This window comes from Phodopus roborovskii, unplaced genomic scaffold (assembly GCF_943737965.1).
Source record: "Phodopus roborovskii unplaced genomic scaffold, PHOROB, whole genome shotgun sequence".
In the NCBI taxonomy this organism is placed as follows: domain Eukaryota; kingdom Metazoa; phylum Chordata; class Mammalia; order Rodentia; family Cricetidae; genus Phodopus; species Phodopus roborovskii.
This window is the reverse complement of record NW_026126541.1, coordinates 14828977-14844579: the sequence shown is the minus strand read 5'-3', so window position 1 is coordinate 14844579 and position 15603 is coordinate 14828977. Positions and strand designations below refer to the sequence as shown.

The 15603-nt window shown below is 38.8% G+C and overlaps 1 protein-coding gene across 10 annotated transcripts in view; it reads left to right on the top strand.

Moving 5' to 3' along the window:
- The window catches only part of Btrc (beta-transducin repeat containing E3 ubiquitin protein ligase), a 164006-nt gene that overhangs the window by 94221 nt on the left and 54182 nt on the right, over positions 1-15603 (top strand). For all 10 annotated transcript variants that reach the window (XM_051199619.1, XM_051199616.1, XM_051199620.1 and 7 more), the window contains one exon: positions 11197-11286. In XM_051199619.1, coding sequence (XP_051055576.1) covers positions 11197-11286 — 90 coding nt within the window. The remainder of the gene's footprint in view (positions 1-11196; positions 11287-15603) is intronic.

Sequence of the window (15603 nt, the reverse complement as noted above, 5' to 3'; positions counted from 1 at the left end):
AATTAGGTCATGAGGCTTTCCCCCTCCCTTCTTTGTAAAGGGTTTTATCTCCATTCTCTTTGTGAAGAGCATGAACTCCGTGTTGTTGGAAAGAGAAATGGCCTTTAGAATTAGGGAAGTAGGGGATCCTCCTGGGGCCCTCTGAGCCTTTTAGCTGCTGGGTGTTTTAACAGCCCTATGAATGCAGATTTGTAAATTTATTGCAGTGCCATCTGGTTTTTTGCTCGAACCAGATTACTGTTGGCTTGTGTCTGTCTATTGTGGTGGTCACTCCCTAGGAGCTTGCCCTCTCAATCTTGGGAAAGAGTGATGAATAGCAGGGGTCAATAGAAGCGGGTCACAGGGCAGCTGTCCAGGACTGCCCTGAACTTGATTACCCCACTGCTGGTTTTTTTTTTTTTTTTTTTTTTTTTTTTTTTTTTTTTTTAAGCTAGTACATAATACACAAGCTGTTTAAACTCCTCTTTTTGTCTGTTGCATTTGACAATAAGGAAATGCCATTTGTTACTTTGTCTATTGACATGATCTATAGATAAAAAGATGTCAAGGGCAGCCTAAAGTGAGTGTTGCTTCATGGGGCCAGTCTCTTAAGTTGAAATTCATTTGCACATATGTCTAATAAAATTTCAAGAGTGTATTACACTTAAATATAAAAAATTCACTTGTACTTTAACAACCTAATGTTGTTATAGCTAAGCCTTATAGTTTATGTAGATTATTCTCAGGCAAAGGCTTACCATTGTTGATGGGACATGGCTACTAATATTAATTTAGAAAGCTGTTTTAATGTTGAAGAAGCCAAAAGAAGGGTTATCACCATAAATCTTAGAGACGTTAAAAGAATAATAGAATATTATAAATAACAATGCCAAAAAATGACTAGATTAAATGGGAAGATTCTTTGAAAATACAACTTACAAAATTAACACAAGGTAAAAGAAAGTTCTGTCTATTAAATATAATATTTTAGCTATCAAAATAAAATTTTAGCTATCATATCATTTCATTGGTGAATTTTTTAAAAACTTAAAACAGAAGTAATAGCAGTCTTGCACTACAGGCGCTCTCTTAAAACAAAAAAAGAGACTACTTTTTGGCTTGTAAGACTACCATAATAAATAGCACTTCTAAAACTTGACAGAGAAATTACCAGAAATAGTGAAGGAGAAAGTTGAGATATCCAATTCCTTTTGTTATCATTTAGCATTAAGTATGAACTTTTAAAAAGTATGGTATAGATACAATTGTCTTTCTGTTTTTACTTCTAAACTGTGAAGCTGTGGAAACCATAGCCACTATTTTATAGTTTTTATCCCATGTGTGATTTGGGGTTGGGGGAATTGGGAGAAGATGTGAAAGTGCTCTTTACTTTTTGACAATGTAGCATTACAACATGCAACTCTTCTCTGCTCACATTGGGGCTAATAGGATCTGTCAGCTCTCCCTTTCTCTGTAATTGAGTAAATTGTGGCTGCTGCCTAATTCTTCTCCGGTCCTCCACCCCTTTTGTGTGTGTATCCACTTACCATCCTGAGAAGGTGGGCAGGTGATAAATAAAGCATTGAGTGGAGCTCTCTCAACTCTTTGAAAGCAGCATGATGCCGGCCCTCTAGTTATATTTCTTTAAGTGTTTACATTTTCCTGTATTCTTTCTCTTGTGTAGCTGGAACCCTGGGGATGCAAAGCCATGAGAGAGGCCAAGAAACTAACAAAGTAGCTGTCTCCCTTGTTAGCTTGTTCCTTTATTCTTTAAAAACAAGATAAAAACCATCTGGCTCAGGGCATTACATTTTCCTCCCCTGTGCACCTCTATAGATGGAGGCTTCACCTGCAGTGAGGGTTTACATTGATTAGGGAGGGAGCAGTAATTCAAGCTTCCATCCTCTTCAAGGATACTTTGCAGTCTTTAAAGGTGCTGACCCACTGAGTTAAACTGTCAAGGGAGGATAAAAAAGTATCCTCATCCTAGGAGGTAACAGCTGCCAGGTTTGCAACACCTTGCACACTGCTAGGGAAAAAAAAAAAAGAAAGAAAAGAAAAATGAATCTGTTGTCATCTTCTGTTAGTGACTGGGCCTTAAAAAAAGGAACTGCACAAGTCTTTTGGAAGGAAAAAGTAACTGTTTCCCTTGCCTGAGATTTTCTTCTCCCTTGGTAAAAATTCCTGCATTGTTCTAAACGTCATGTCAGTAATGGAAGCGTGGATGGGCACGTACAGTTGGGAAAGTAGGAAGAAGATGCACATCAGACATAGAAAATGACATCGGGGTGTGTATTAAAAAAAAAAAAAAAAACAGCCACAACAAGTCATTCATGAACCAATAAGCTGAGAGAAGACATATGCTGTTCTGTTCTTTGGAGGGCAGTTTGTTTTCAGGCTGCATCCACATGAGGAAATGCAGTGACTTTGCTTTTTTAAGAGTCACTTCTCCCTAAAAGAAAGAAATGAAACCTCCCAGAATTAACTTCCTTTACCAGATCCAGTGTTCGAGTATGATGGCATTGTCTTCTTTCTGATTTGATTAATGGGGGAAAAGGTTTAATGAAGTCCCTGCTATCAGGCAGGCAGTTTTTTCTTCTATTTGTTTTAGGTTAGTCATTTTAATTGTATTGAGTAATTAGAAGGTACACACAGCCAAGGGAGCTTTGTTCTGATAATTGCTCAAGAAAACCCATTCCCTATCCGCTGTTGCTTTGTGTTAAGACACTTCTCCCTCTAGTGGCAATAGTAAGCACTTTGGCTTGGCAGTAGGCAAGGTGTAATTGCAACATGATAAACTGTGCTTAAGGGACTATTTTGTAAATACTTTAGGCTTCAGCATTATTTTATTATATGTATGTTTTACCCTTTGGAACTTCCTACCTCCTCTTCTTGAAGTGCTTTGGGCTTTAAAAAAAAAAAAAAAAAAAAAAAAAACCTGCCTGAGACGTTTATTTAAAAAAAAAAAAAGAAGCCCACAGTGCATTCTGGGTAATGTTTTGCAGCTTGACTTAATTTTAGTCATCTGTTTTAATTACCTATTTATAAAAATGCTTTTGCATTTGTAGACATTATTTAATACTTTGGAAGAAGCACCTCATTTGAAATAAATAAATAAATTGTACATATTTTAAATAGTCTATGTAAAAGATCTTAAAGGTAATTAATGTAGGTCTCTTAAGTAAGACTAAAGTGATCTTTCTGAATCTGATGAAGTGATTTGTTTATATAACTTCCCACTTTGGCTGAATTCTTTAGAGCCTAATAACATTGGGGGGAGGGGTGTGTGACAACAGCAACAACAAAAAAATTGCAGTATGGTTTGGCAATTTGTGCCTAGCTACAAAAACCCTTCTTCAAAAAGAAGCAATTCAATAACCAGCTTCTTAAAATTACTTGAGGAAAGAAGACCGTATAGGGGGTTAGTGCTTTGTTTTATTTTTATTTCAGTGTAATCATTCTTTGATAAATTGTGTAATCACTGACTTAGTAGAAAACATATTATTGAACTCCTGGGTTGTAATGACCATAAAAAGTGTATTTTCATATAGAGAGTTGAGATACTGTGAATAAATTATAAAGGAAATAGCTTATATGCTGGTCAAAGTCCATATGGGCCCAATTCATTTTGTTTTCAGTGCTTAATCTGGCTGCACCGTTTTTAAAAAAGGAGAAAATGGGAAAGAGAAAAGGAGGATTGAAAGCCTATCGTGCCCAGCTGTACACATTGTAAAACAAAAATTAAAAATCTGCCCTCAGATCAACCTGGAAGGAAAACTGAGCAGTGGTTCTCAACCTGTGGGTTGTGACCTGTTTGGGGGAAACAACTGACTCTTCATGGGGTTCACATTACCAGATATTTACATTACAATTCATAATAGCAAAATTACAGTTATGGTAGCAACACCGTGAGGGGCACCACAACATGAGGAGCTGCATTAAAAGGCTGCAGCATTGGGAAGGCTGAGAAGCACTGAGTTAGAGTTTGTGCCTTTGATTGGATTCAGCAGAGTCTAGGTGGCATTGGAAGGCCCAGCTTCCCTGGAGTTGTTTTGTAATTTAATTTTTCTAGCCCATATTCTTGCCTGGGACATGATTTGATGTTACTATATATCGAAAGGTCCCTGCTTCCCCACCACACCCCCAGTCTCTTAAGCATTTTCATTATACTTTATCTTGTTTTGCTATAGGGCTGTTGAACAGATTTCTTAAGCAGCCCTTTGCAAGGTTAAAAGAATGCAGCCTGGTTACAAGTTTGTGTCATTTTAAATATATACCTTCTAGTAAATAAGGAGAAGCCTGGCAATCAATCCCTTTTAGTGTGTTATATGTTTTACCTGACAACTAAACCTTCTATTGATTAGCCATTACTTTGTTAGATAATCCTATGTCATTGAATCCATTGTAAAAAATTAAACTCTTTAAAATGTTTTACCCTAGCAGCAGTGTGAAAATTGAAAACTTGTTCAGAATTACAGCCTGCTTTCACAAAGAAGGTAGTTTTCAGCCAGGCATCTTACTGGTTTATGCTTATGTGCTTTATATGCAATATAAAAATGTATTAAAGTACTCCAACGCAAAACTCTCTGCCTCTGGTTCAGCAATGAAGCTACCTTTTCAAATGTTGCATGGGGACAAAGCCTGGTTTGCCTGCAGCTATATTATATTCACTAGTTTGATTTCAAAATGGAAGGAATCTTATAGTAGTAAGTGTTGTTTGAGGCTTTTTACTACAGAGTGGTCAAAAGACTGGCAAATTTTAGTCATTTGTCTATACACTGTTTCCTTGGAACATAAGCATAAAATGGTTTATGTGCCCATTTTACAGATGAGTTGTCAAAAATCAAAGTCCATATTCCTAGCAATTCTCTACTCCAGACACTTAGTGCTGGAGTAAGTTTTCTGACTCTACCCAATGTTCCCCAAGCATGTTGAAAGTCATTCATGAAGAAGAGGAAAGTTTGAATGAGATGGATTATTTTAGCATTCATAAATTTGTTTTGTTCTTTGAGACAAGGTCCTGTCTGGCCTGACATTTACCTTGAAGCTCAGGCTGGCCTTGAACTTGAAACAATACAGCCTCAGACCCTGAATTCTGGTATGTCAGGTATGAGCCACCATACCCAGCTCCCCTACATAACTTTTTAAAAAGTTCTACATTTATTTGTGTGTGAATACGCGTGTGTGAACCTGCTAAATACAACACGCTTGTGGAAGTCACACGACAGCCTGGAGTTGGTTCCCTCCTGCCATTTGAACTAGAACTCAGATCGTCCGTCAGCCTTGGTGGCAAGCACCTTTACCTGCCAAGCCATCTTGCTGATCTCCCTCCAAACTTTTTTTTTCAAGCTTTTACCTTTTGGGGGAGGGGGGGTTTGTATTCAGCCACTAAGCTACATACAGCCCTCATAATTTTACTTTATTTATTTATTTGGTTTTTCAAGACAGGTTTTTTCTATCTGTAGCTCTGGCTGTCCTGAAACTCATTCTGTAGACCAGGCTGGCCTTAAAATCACAGAGATCCACCTGCATATTCCTCCTGGGGGCTGGGATTAAAGGCATGTGCCATGATTTTATTTTTATGAATTCTTTTGTAACTTAATTGTTTTTTGTCTCTTTTTCTTTATTTATTTTAATGACTTAGACTTCCAAAGTATGTTGAATTGATATGACAAGAATATCTTTCCCATTTTATAAATGTATAAAGTGTTACTCTTATCCATGTCGTGAAGGCATTTATCTATGGCCCTTCTGTACCAGTGAAACCATTGGGCCATAAGTTTTCTTTCTGGAGAATTTTTATAGATGTTTTAATCTCTTTCATAAGTAAAGCTATTTGGATTTTTAGTTTGAATTATGTGATTTGGGGCAGTTTTTATCTTTTTGTGCCCCATTTATTCAACAAATAGTGTTGGCTTTTGCTTGCTTTTGTTTTGGTTAGTTTTTTATATTTTGTTTCTATTTTTAGTCTTGTGAATGTGTCTGGGGGTTTGAACATGTGCATGCAAGGTGTCTTCAGTGGCCAGAAGAGAGCACTGGGTCCCATGGAGCTGGGGTTACAGGCGGTGTGAGCCTGTAACAGGTGTGGTGCGGGAAACCCATCTTGAATGCTCCTAACCACTGAACCGTTTCTCCAGCTCCCTGGTTTTGGTTTTTCAAGACAGAATCTCGGACACTGGACTCGATCCTTCAGCCTCTGCTTGGAATTAGAGGCACATGGTCTCCACATTTGTTTTGAACTAGCATCTTACAGTGTATTGCAGGCTGACTTCTGATACAACTCTGCTGGTTCCCTCCCACCCACCTTCCTCCCTCCCTCTCTCCCTCCCTCCTTCCCTCCCTCCCTCCTTCCCTCCCTCCCTCCCTCCTTCCTTCCCTCCTCCCTCCCTCCGTTCCTTCCTTTAGAAAAGACCCTGTCTATAGACTATGCTGTGTAGAACACGCTGTATAGTCAGTCCACAGTGGCTTCAATGCTCAACAATCCTCCTGTCTCAGCCTCCTCAGACATCTTTATTTTAGTATGTGGTTTTTCCAGATTGGCCGAGAGCCTCTTCTGCTGTAACTTTGACTTATGTCCATCACTCTATTTCCAGATTTGTCTTGTATTTCCCATATATATATATATATATATATATATATATATATATATATATATATGCACACACACACACATATATATATATGTATGTATGTATGTGTGCACGTGTGTGTCTGTGACTGTGTCCACAAGTATGCATGTCTGTGGATTTAATGTTCAGGCAAGAGGGTGCCAGAACCCTTGGAGCTGGAGTTACAATCTTGAACTATAGGTGTACACATCCATACTGTCTCTCTAGGTTTTCTTTCTCTGGTGAAAGTCTTCCCTTCTTTTTTATTCATTGTGATCATTATCTCTCATTTAATCATTTCATTGAACAGATTAAAAACCTCTTTAGGTGCTTTTCAAGGTCATTTTTTATATTCTCCATTCTTCTTGACTGCTCTTCCAAGTGTGGTGATTTTTATGTTATATAGTAGATGGTGTAAATGATTTCTTGTAGAAACTCTGACTCTGCCTCTGATTAAAATTTTAGCTGCTAACCAGGTGGTGATAGGCGGTAGTGGCTCATGCCTTTAATTCCAGCATTTGGGAGGCAGAGGCAGGTGGATCTCTATGAGTTTGAGGCCAGCCTCTACAGAATGAGTTTCAGAACAGAGAGAAACCCTACACAGAGAAACCCTGTCTGGAAAAACAAGCAATAAATACTAGCAGCTCAGTTGACCTGTGGAGCCTTGGCCTTACATCTGAAAATGGCAGGTGTGTTTGTTTTACCCATACACCTAAAGCAGATCCTGCAGGCCTAGATCATTTTGTCATCTCAACTCCTGATCTTTTTCAGTGTCTCAGGGAAACCGAGATCCTTTCTGTATCCCATTAATGATTTAGGAACCAAATCTAAATCCTTACCTGTTCTCATGGGCACAAGCTGGAGTCGTGGCTCAGTTCCTTCAGCCTTCCAGCTGCTTTTTCCATTGGGATTCTCAGTCTCCCTTAATGTGTGTCATTTGGGGTTAAGCATGGATTTGAGGAGAATTTAAATGTATTTTCTAAGACACCTTCCTTCCCCTATGGTTCTCTCCACTGTGGGATCTGTGTTCTCAATTGCCAGCCACTGTGGCAGTTCTGAACTCTGTGCTTTGATAGCTCAACCCAGTAGGCTGTGGCTTCCTAACTGTTGTGTTCACCATGACCTTTCACTGACTGACTGTTGCGTGCTTCCAGGGAAACGCAAACTCAGTATCTCACCCAATGTGGTTCTTTTCCAGTGTCCCCTCCCTTGTCCACTCACATAGTTTCAAAAATATTTTAGTTGAGCTATTCTCTAGAGGGAGGTTAATTCATGGTAACATTTCTGCCATATTGGGACCAGAGTTCTTTTGTTGTGACCCTCTATCCCCTAACCTCCCCCCCTTTGACATGGTTCATGTAGCTAACTCCTAAATCCTGGGATTACAAGCATGGACCACCAACCATCCTGAAAGAACCAGCTTCTTTTCCTTAAAGTTGTATTAGTTTATTCAATAAATGTTTATTAATCCATGTGTATTTTTAAAAATATTTTTAAGAATAATTTTAATGGACCAGATAGATGGTTTAGGGGTTAAGATTACTTGATGCTTTTGGAGAGGACCCAGGTTCAGTTTCCAGCACCCACATGGAAATTTACAATTGTCGGTAACTCTAGTTTCAGGGCCCCCGGTATGGTGTTCTGACTTTTCTAGGTACCAGGCACATACACACATGCATTGTACATGTATGCATGCAGGCAAAATACTCATACACATAAAATAAACAATTTTTAAAAATACTTTCAATATATGTTGAAATAATTTTAATTTAAATGGCAAATGAATAAAACAAAAAAATGTTTCAACTTGTTTAAAAGAAAATTCATTTCATAATATTGTTAGGGAGAGCAAGGACTGCAGATGAAAATGTGTTTTTTTTCTACCAATATTTTGAAAAATAATAATAATTGGCCAAAAGCAAATTTTAAGATTCTGTTTATGCTTATAAAAGGCAAATGGGTGAATAAATAAATGTGAGAAGACACCATAACTCTCCCCTGTAGAAGAATTCCAATTTATAAAAATGTAGAAGGAAAAAGAAATTTAAGATTCACCATTAGAAAAGTATTAGGCAAGATCCTTCAAAGGATACTAGAAGTAGCAGGCAAAATTTAAAGTAGAAACTATTTGCCTACCCACAATATTTTCTCTAATGTATTTACTAATTCCCAAAGAGGAAATTATACATTCACAGTGGGACTAGATGATCAAGATAAGTATCATCAGAACTGGTAACATAGCTTTTGATTTGATGCCCTGAGAAGGAAGGACCTGTCATCTTACTTGTATCCTTCAAATAATGACCTAGTTCTGATCATGAGTTGAGGGAGATCCTATTGATTAACTGATTTAGAAGTGTCAGTCATGAAAGACAAGGGAGAGTGGAAACTTGTGCCAGGCTTCAGAACACTGAAGAGGTATGACAAACAGATGCAAATAAAGCTCCTGGCAGGAGGAAACTGACCTGTATAAGGTCTGCAGACTTGTATAAAGTCTGTACTTCATCCACTATCAAGTTCACACACACACACCTTTTTAGTTGAAGATTTTACCCAGGGCTGGAGAAGTGGCTCAAATGCTTAAGAGCACTTAATGCTATATCAGAGGATCCAAGTTCAGATCCCAGCTCCCACGTCAGGTGGCTCACAAAGGCAGTGGTTTGCAACATTCTTAATGCTACAATCCTGTAATACAGTTCCTCATGTTGTGGTGACCCCTAGCCATAAAATTATTTTCATTGTTACTTCATAACTGTAATTTTGCTACTGTTACAAATAGTAATGTAAATATCTGCGTTTTCCTGTGGTCTCTTAGGCAACCCCTGTGAAAGGGCCTTTCAACCCCAAAGGCATTGTAACCCACAGGTTGAGAGGTGCTGCTCCAAAGGAGTCATGCATACCCCTTTGACCTCTGAGACAGAGAAGAGACAGACGGATGGACAGACAGACACATACACACAATTTAAAAAAAAAGTTTCCCTTCCAAACAATCTTTGTGTGTAGCCTGGGTTGGCCTCAGCTTGTCATCCTCTTGTATTGGCTGCTGAAGTGCTAGGTTTGTAGGTGTGTGCCACCATGCCTGGCTCCAAGATCACTTCCCTGAGTGTTGTGCTGTGTGCTGGAGAATGAACGTGGAGCTTAATGCATGTTAGACAAGTGTGTAGTCTATCACTGAGTTCCATCTGCAGCCCTGGTTTCTTAAGTTGTGATCAATGTTCTGAGTTAAGGAAGTGCAAAAATATCTTTGTAACTTCTGTAAATCTAAAGCTTGTCTTAATTCATAAGACAGGGTTTTTAAAATTAATGTTAAGTGATTGTGGCTTAACTGTCATCATCTTAATTCCAACACAGACACTTATTTATGTTGATTCTCAAAGACCATTCCCAGACCAGCAGTGTCAGCGTCTGCTAGAAATTGTGCTTCACCTACCCCCGCCAGTGACTCTGGCACACACAGTGACCTATGGTATAGATTCTGTACTACCCACAACAACTGTAGATTGAAAGCACAGCCAGGACTGACTATATTGTGAGATTCTGTCTTAAAAAGGAATAACTGGGGTCTGGAGAGGGCTGGGGTTGGGGGGGGGAAGAACACTTTCTGCAGTTGGGCGTTGGTGGTGCACACCTTTAATCCCAGCACCCAGGAGGCAGAGACGGGTGGATCTCTGTGAGTTTGAGGCCAGTCTCAGAGTGAGTTCCAGGATAGCCAGGGCTACACAGTGAAATTCTATCTCGGGGAAAGAAAAAACAAAACAAAAAGAAAAAAAAAACAAATAAATAGATAAGCAAGGAAGTAAATAAATGAGAGAGAGAGACATACTCATTTTAGCCATGCATGGGTGGTGCATACCTTCAATCCCAGCACTCAGGAGGCAGAGGCAGGTAGATAGCCAGGACTCCACACAGAAACCCTGCCAGGAGGCCAAGGGGATTTTTCAGCATGAAGGAAGACTGTACTGTAGACAGTATTTGTATCTATTCCCTAGAGCTCTGTTTTAAGTTTTCTTCTAATCAGGCTCCTAAGTATACTTCAGACCTACTCTTTTTCTCTGTTGTGGTTAGAACAAGGTCCAGCCATTTAATCCAGGCTGGTCTGGAACTGGTTATACAGCCTGGCCTGCCTTCCAATTCACAGTCCTCCTCAGTGATTGGTTCACAGGTGTGTGCTACCATGTCTGGCTGATAATTAATGGCTATTTAAAACAGACTGTGGGTTCTTAAACTTTAGGTTTACTTTGGTTTTTTTTTTTTTTTTCCAGACACAGTATCACTGTGTTGTCCAGGCTAGCTTCAGACTTACTATCTTCCCACATTGGTCTCTGCTTAAACTTTTCACTTTAAAAGATGTTTTCTATCCAATCCTTTATCTCCCATTCACACCCTGAATTCATCGCCTGCTTGCTCATGGGCACACCATTGGCTTTTATGGGCTCCGTCCTTACCTCCTCTTCTCTACTTGGTCTCTCAACAACCATAAATTTATATGTAGAATTGTACATTGATTTAGAGAAATAGAGAGTCTGACAGCTATGTATGTCAGTATTTCAGTATCTAAAACAAAACAAAAAAAAAAAAACCATTTTTTTTTTTTAAATTGTCTCTACAGACTTACAACAGCTGTGCCAGGCTCTGCATAAACCAAGAAACAGTATGTCTGACAAGCACTGCTATGAAGACTGAGAATTGTGTGGCCAAAGTAAGTAACAATGTTTACCAGTTAACATATCCCACTGTGTCTATAGTTGCTTTTATTCAGGGTCACCACAGACTATTGTAAGATCATACATATATTACTGAAGAGGATATAAGAGGCACCACTTTATACAGAGTGAACTGAAAGTCAGGGTTTCTGTCTCTTCGGTTGCAGCAGAAATCTTTCCTTTATCCTGTCACACTGATCAGTAAGATTTGTATAAGATAACAGTTTGTTTTATAACTTCCTTCGTGGTTTGTTGTTGTTCTTTGTTTTGGTTTTTGGTGTTTTTGAGACAGGGTTTCTCTGTGTATCCTTGGCTGTCCTGAAACTCACGATGTAGACCAGGTTGGCCTTGAGATCCTCCTGCTTCTGCCTCATAAGTGCTGGGCTTAAAGGCATGCACTAGCCTCCTTCAAGTGCAGGTGGGGCACGCCAGAAATAGGCTGATGGGGGCAGTATGAGCAGAGTGCTTGAGACGGCTACAGAGATCCCAGGTCATGTTGTGCCACTTTTCTTAAGAACTGTCTTATTTGGTGACCTTGAGTGAAAATGTGTATTTAGCCTAGTCTTTTATGTATAAATGTGTGTTACATTTCTAGATACAAAATTAATATTAAAACTGAGAAATCTTCAGGGCTGGAGAAATGGATCAGTGGTTAAGAGCTCAGTGGTTAAGGACTGGACTCTTGTGTGGGACCCAGGTTTACTTGTCAGCACCACATGGTGGCTCACAACCATCTGTAACTCCAGTTCCAGGGGACCCAATGTCTTCTTCTGGCCTCTGTGATCACTGTATTCACATAGTACACAGACATACATAATAGACAAAACACCCATACACAAAAATGTTTTAATTAGAAATCTTAAAATGTTTTTTTTTTCAATTGTCTGGATTGAGTGGGAGTAGCTTTTTTGTTATCTTTACTGTCTTGAGGATAACATTCAGTTTGAGTTGTATTTCTAGAGTTTGTCTCCATTTTTTAATCAAAAATAACGTTTATTACCATTTAGGGGTGTTGTTTTACATCTTTCCCAACTTTCTGCTGCATCTTTTATGTTACATACAGGCCCTTATTTACTATCATTATTAGAGATAGGACTTTATATCATGGTAGATTCCATCTTATAAAATTCAGAAAGAGCTATTTTATTTCTTTTGTGTTATTACAACAAAAAATAAACAAGGTAGCTATAACAGTGGGAAGATCGTGGTGACAGTAGATTCAATGTCTAGTTGGACGTTCGCTCTTCTTCATAGATGGAACCTTGCTATAATCTCAGGATGGAAGGGATGAGCCAAGTCCTCTGGGATCTCTTATTAATCTGTTCATTTATTTACTTATTGCTTAGGGCTTTAATTCTGTTCATGAAGACTCTGTTCTTACACATTAGGTGGTTAGGAAGGGATACAGTCATTCAGGATTAGGAGCAGTAATAATTTTTATTATATTTCCTAAAATACATGGTAATTTCTGACCTTGCTTTATTACTGAAAACATACAGCTTATGGTCATTGGACTTAGCCATATGAGACATGTCAGAATTTTATTTTAAATTATAGCTGCAAGTGGTAGCTTCATCAAATTGTGTCTTAAGTTCTAGCATTGGGGTATAGAGACCCAGATCAAACAAGTGTTTTGATCCTTTTTCTGGACATGCTGCTGTCACTTTCATCATAAGTGACTTCTGGCTACACCAGGCACAGACTCCGGATGAGCACCAATCCAAGGGCAGGCAGCAATTTTAATGAGCTTCATTGAGAGCTGGCCAACCGAGCATCTGTTGCTTTTGTTTTCCCGTACGTGGTAAGCCAGTATTTGTACACTCCTTAGCCGTGTTGTTGTGTGTCTGTGCAGCGTGCGGTGGGTTTGTTTTCCTTGTTCTGTCTGTCTTTCTTTCCCACCCTCTACTCCATCGGTGCACAGTTAGAAATCTCCTGGCGTCTGGCAAGGTGGTATGATTTCTTCATGCTCTTGGGTGAGGAAATAAGTTTGCTCGCTGCTGCTCATCAGTCTGTTTCACTTGCTCCGGGATGGTGGCCGTCTCATCCCATTCTCGATTGTTTTAACGTTACTCTGACACTTATTTTCTTTCATTGTCCCCTTAACCACTCTAATTGAATAATGATTTCTATAATTTCCAGTTGGAACACAACCAGCTTCCTGGTTCCTTTTATTGGCCCACATCCTGTCTTCTAGTTCATTGCTTCAAATTTGAGCCAAGTCATCAAATAAAAATACGTAACTGAAAAAATGTTTATTGCAGTGGCCTCCACTAGCATGGCAACAATGAATTTTCCTTTCTTATTGCTAAACATGTTATATCTGTCTCATGATTTCATGCTGTCTCTCCTGGCCTCGTTTACTGCTTGACCTTTGAAAGAAATGACTCAAAGATATTTTTGTAGGTCTGTAAGCATTTCTCTATTTCTTGCTCTTCACCTTAAGTTCTTAACAGTAGTTTTGTCTGCTGTACTGATGTGGCTGTCATGATGGCTTTCCTTCAGAAACTGGCACGAGTGTGTGATACTAATTCAAACTGGACTCTGTACCCAGCTGTCTCCATGTGAGCACCACTGTAATATAGTGAAGCCAGCCGCCCCCCACCCCCATGGTTCAAAGCAACTGAATTTCAGTCAGAGTAATTTTGTTTTGGGTATAAATATTAATTGTAGTCTTTAGACCTTTTAATTAAACATTACTTGTTTGCACTTTACTGAAGACATTGGTCCTTCTTAAAAGCACAGATGAACCTTGTAGTATTTTGTGTATAGTTTTCCTCTGCCTGTTGCCCTATCCTTGCAGTTGCTGTGTGGAAAGGACATCCCTTTTAACTCTCCATAGAGCGTAAGGAAGCACTGGTGCTTCAAAAGCTAGTCTACTGAAAGAAAGAGTTCAAGAAAGAAACACTTAAAAATAAACACGGGGAGGGTAGTATTTGAAGCCATGAAACTTCTTGAATATAGTTTACTTTTTTGTTTTGTTCTGTCTGTCTGATGTAGCTTTGGCTATGTCAACCAGACTGTACTTGAACTCAAAATCCGCCTGCCTCCACCTCCCAAGTGCTGGGTTCACCACCATGCCCAGCTAGTTTGCTTTTTTAGAGCATTTCATTTGCTGCTCACAGCCCTAGTGTTTATGGGATTTGTTTGGGGAACATGATGAGCTCTATATTTATTATAGCTTTAAATGGACAGTCGTTATTGACTGTCAGCTTAGTCTTTAAAATCTATAATCACATTGTACCTAATTGTCAACCTTCATGTTTTTTAATTATGAAAGAAAACTGAGAACATTAATTTTTATGTTATCTTGTTATTGACTTTATTGGAATACTACAGAAAATTTTGGTTTGAGGCTTTTCCGTAATTTACCTTTACACCTCACACCCCTTCCATAAACAAGTACAGTTAAAATTGAGTTGTTCGGGTACCTCTACCTTGATACCTGGCCTAGATTTGGAAAGTTCTGTCTTTATTTGGAATAAGCCCATCAGTGGTCTTGTGTACATTCTGTATTTTTGTTGTTTGTCATTACTGTTTTTTTACTTGAGACTAATAATCTGTTTGAAACTGACTGAGATAGAAAGATGTGATGTTCCTTCCCACTCACTCCGGATTTTGATAGAAGACTTGTTTTATTTATTTCCAAAATTATATCCGCAGGAAACAAGCTGTTTAAATTCAGATTATGCTGAAGCAAAATGGCCCTGGTATGAGAAGCAACGTGCTGTTTTACAAGCACAGAGTCCCTTTTCTCATAACTGATTGATAGTAAATATTTTCCTGAAGAATTATTGCCAACCATGAACAGTGCAACTGTTTCACTTTTTTTCTGTGCTACTTGCTGTACCAGCCATTGTCGGTAATTAAGATCTACAATTCACAATGCAGACGTTTGCACTTCCTCTGGGTCTGCGCTATTTATAAGGCGTTTCAGCTGTTCAGAGTTTCTTCTGAGTTTTAAACTACATGTTAACAGGCTCCTTTAATATACTGTTCCACAAGTAGGAAGTGAGAAGTCTGTTGTTCACACAGGCCCTTCTGACAGGTCTGCAGTTGGCTTTGTGGTGAACACAGCGAGATGTAATTGTATCATCAAGGCCAATGTGATTGGGGAGTCTAGGAAGTATTTTTAAAGAGGTCAAGAATGAAATTCAGAATTAACATATTTTATTTCATCTTTAAATGGTCTATGAATGTAATGTTAATGGTTACCAAGGTTTTACAAAATACACAATACACTGAGTTTTATTGGCTAAATTCGTATATTTATCAAAGAATGTGAAAATATAGTCCCTCTAGTTGCACATGACTTT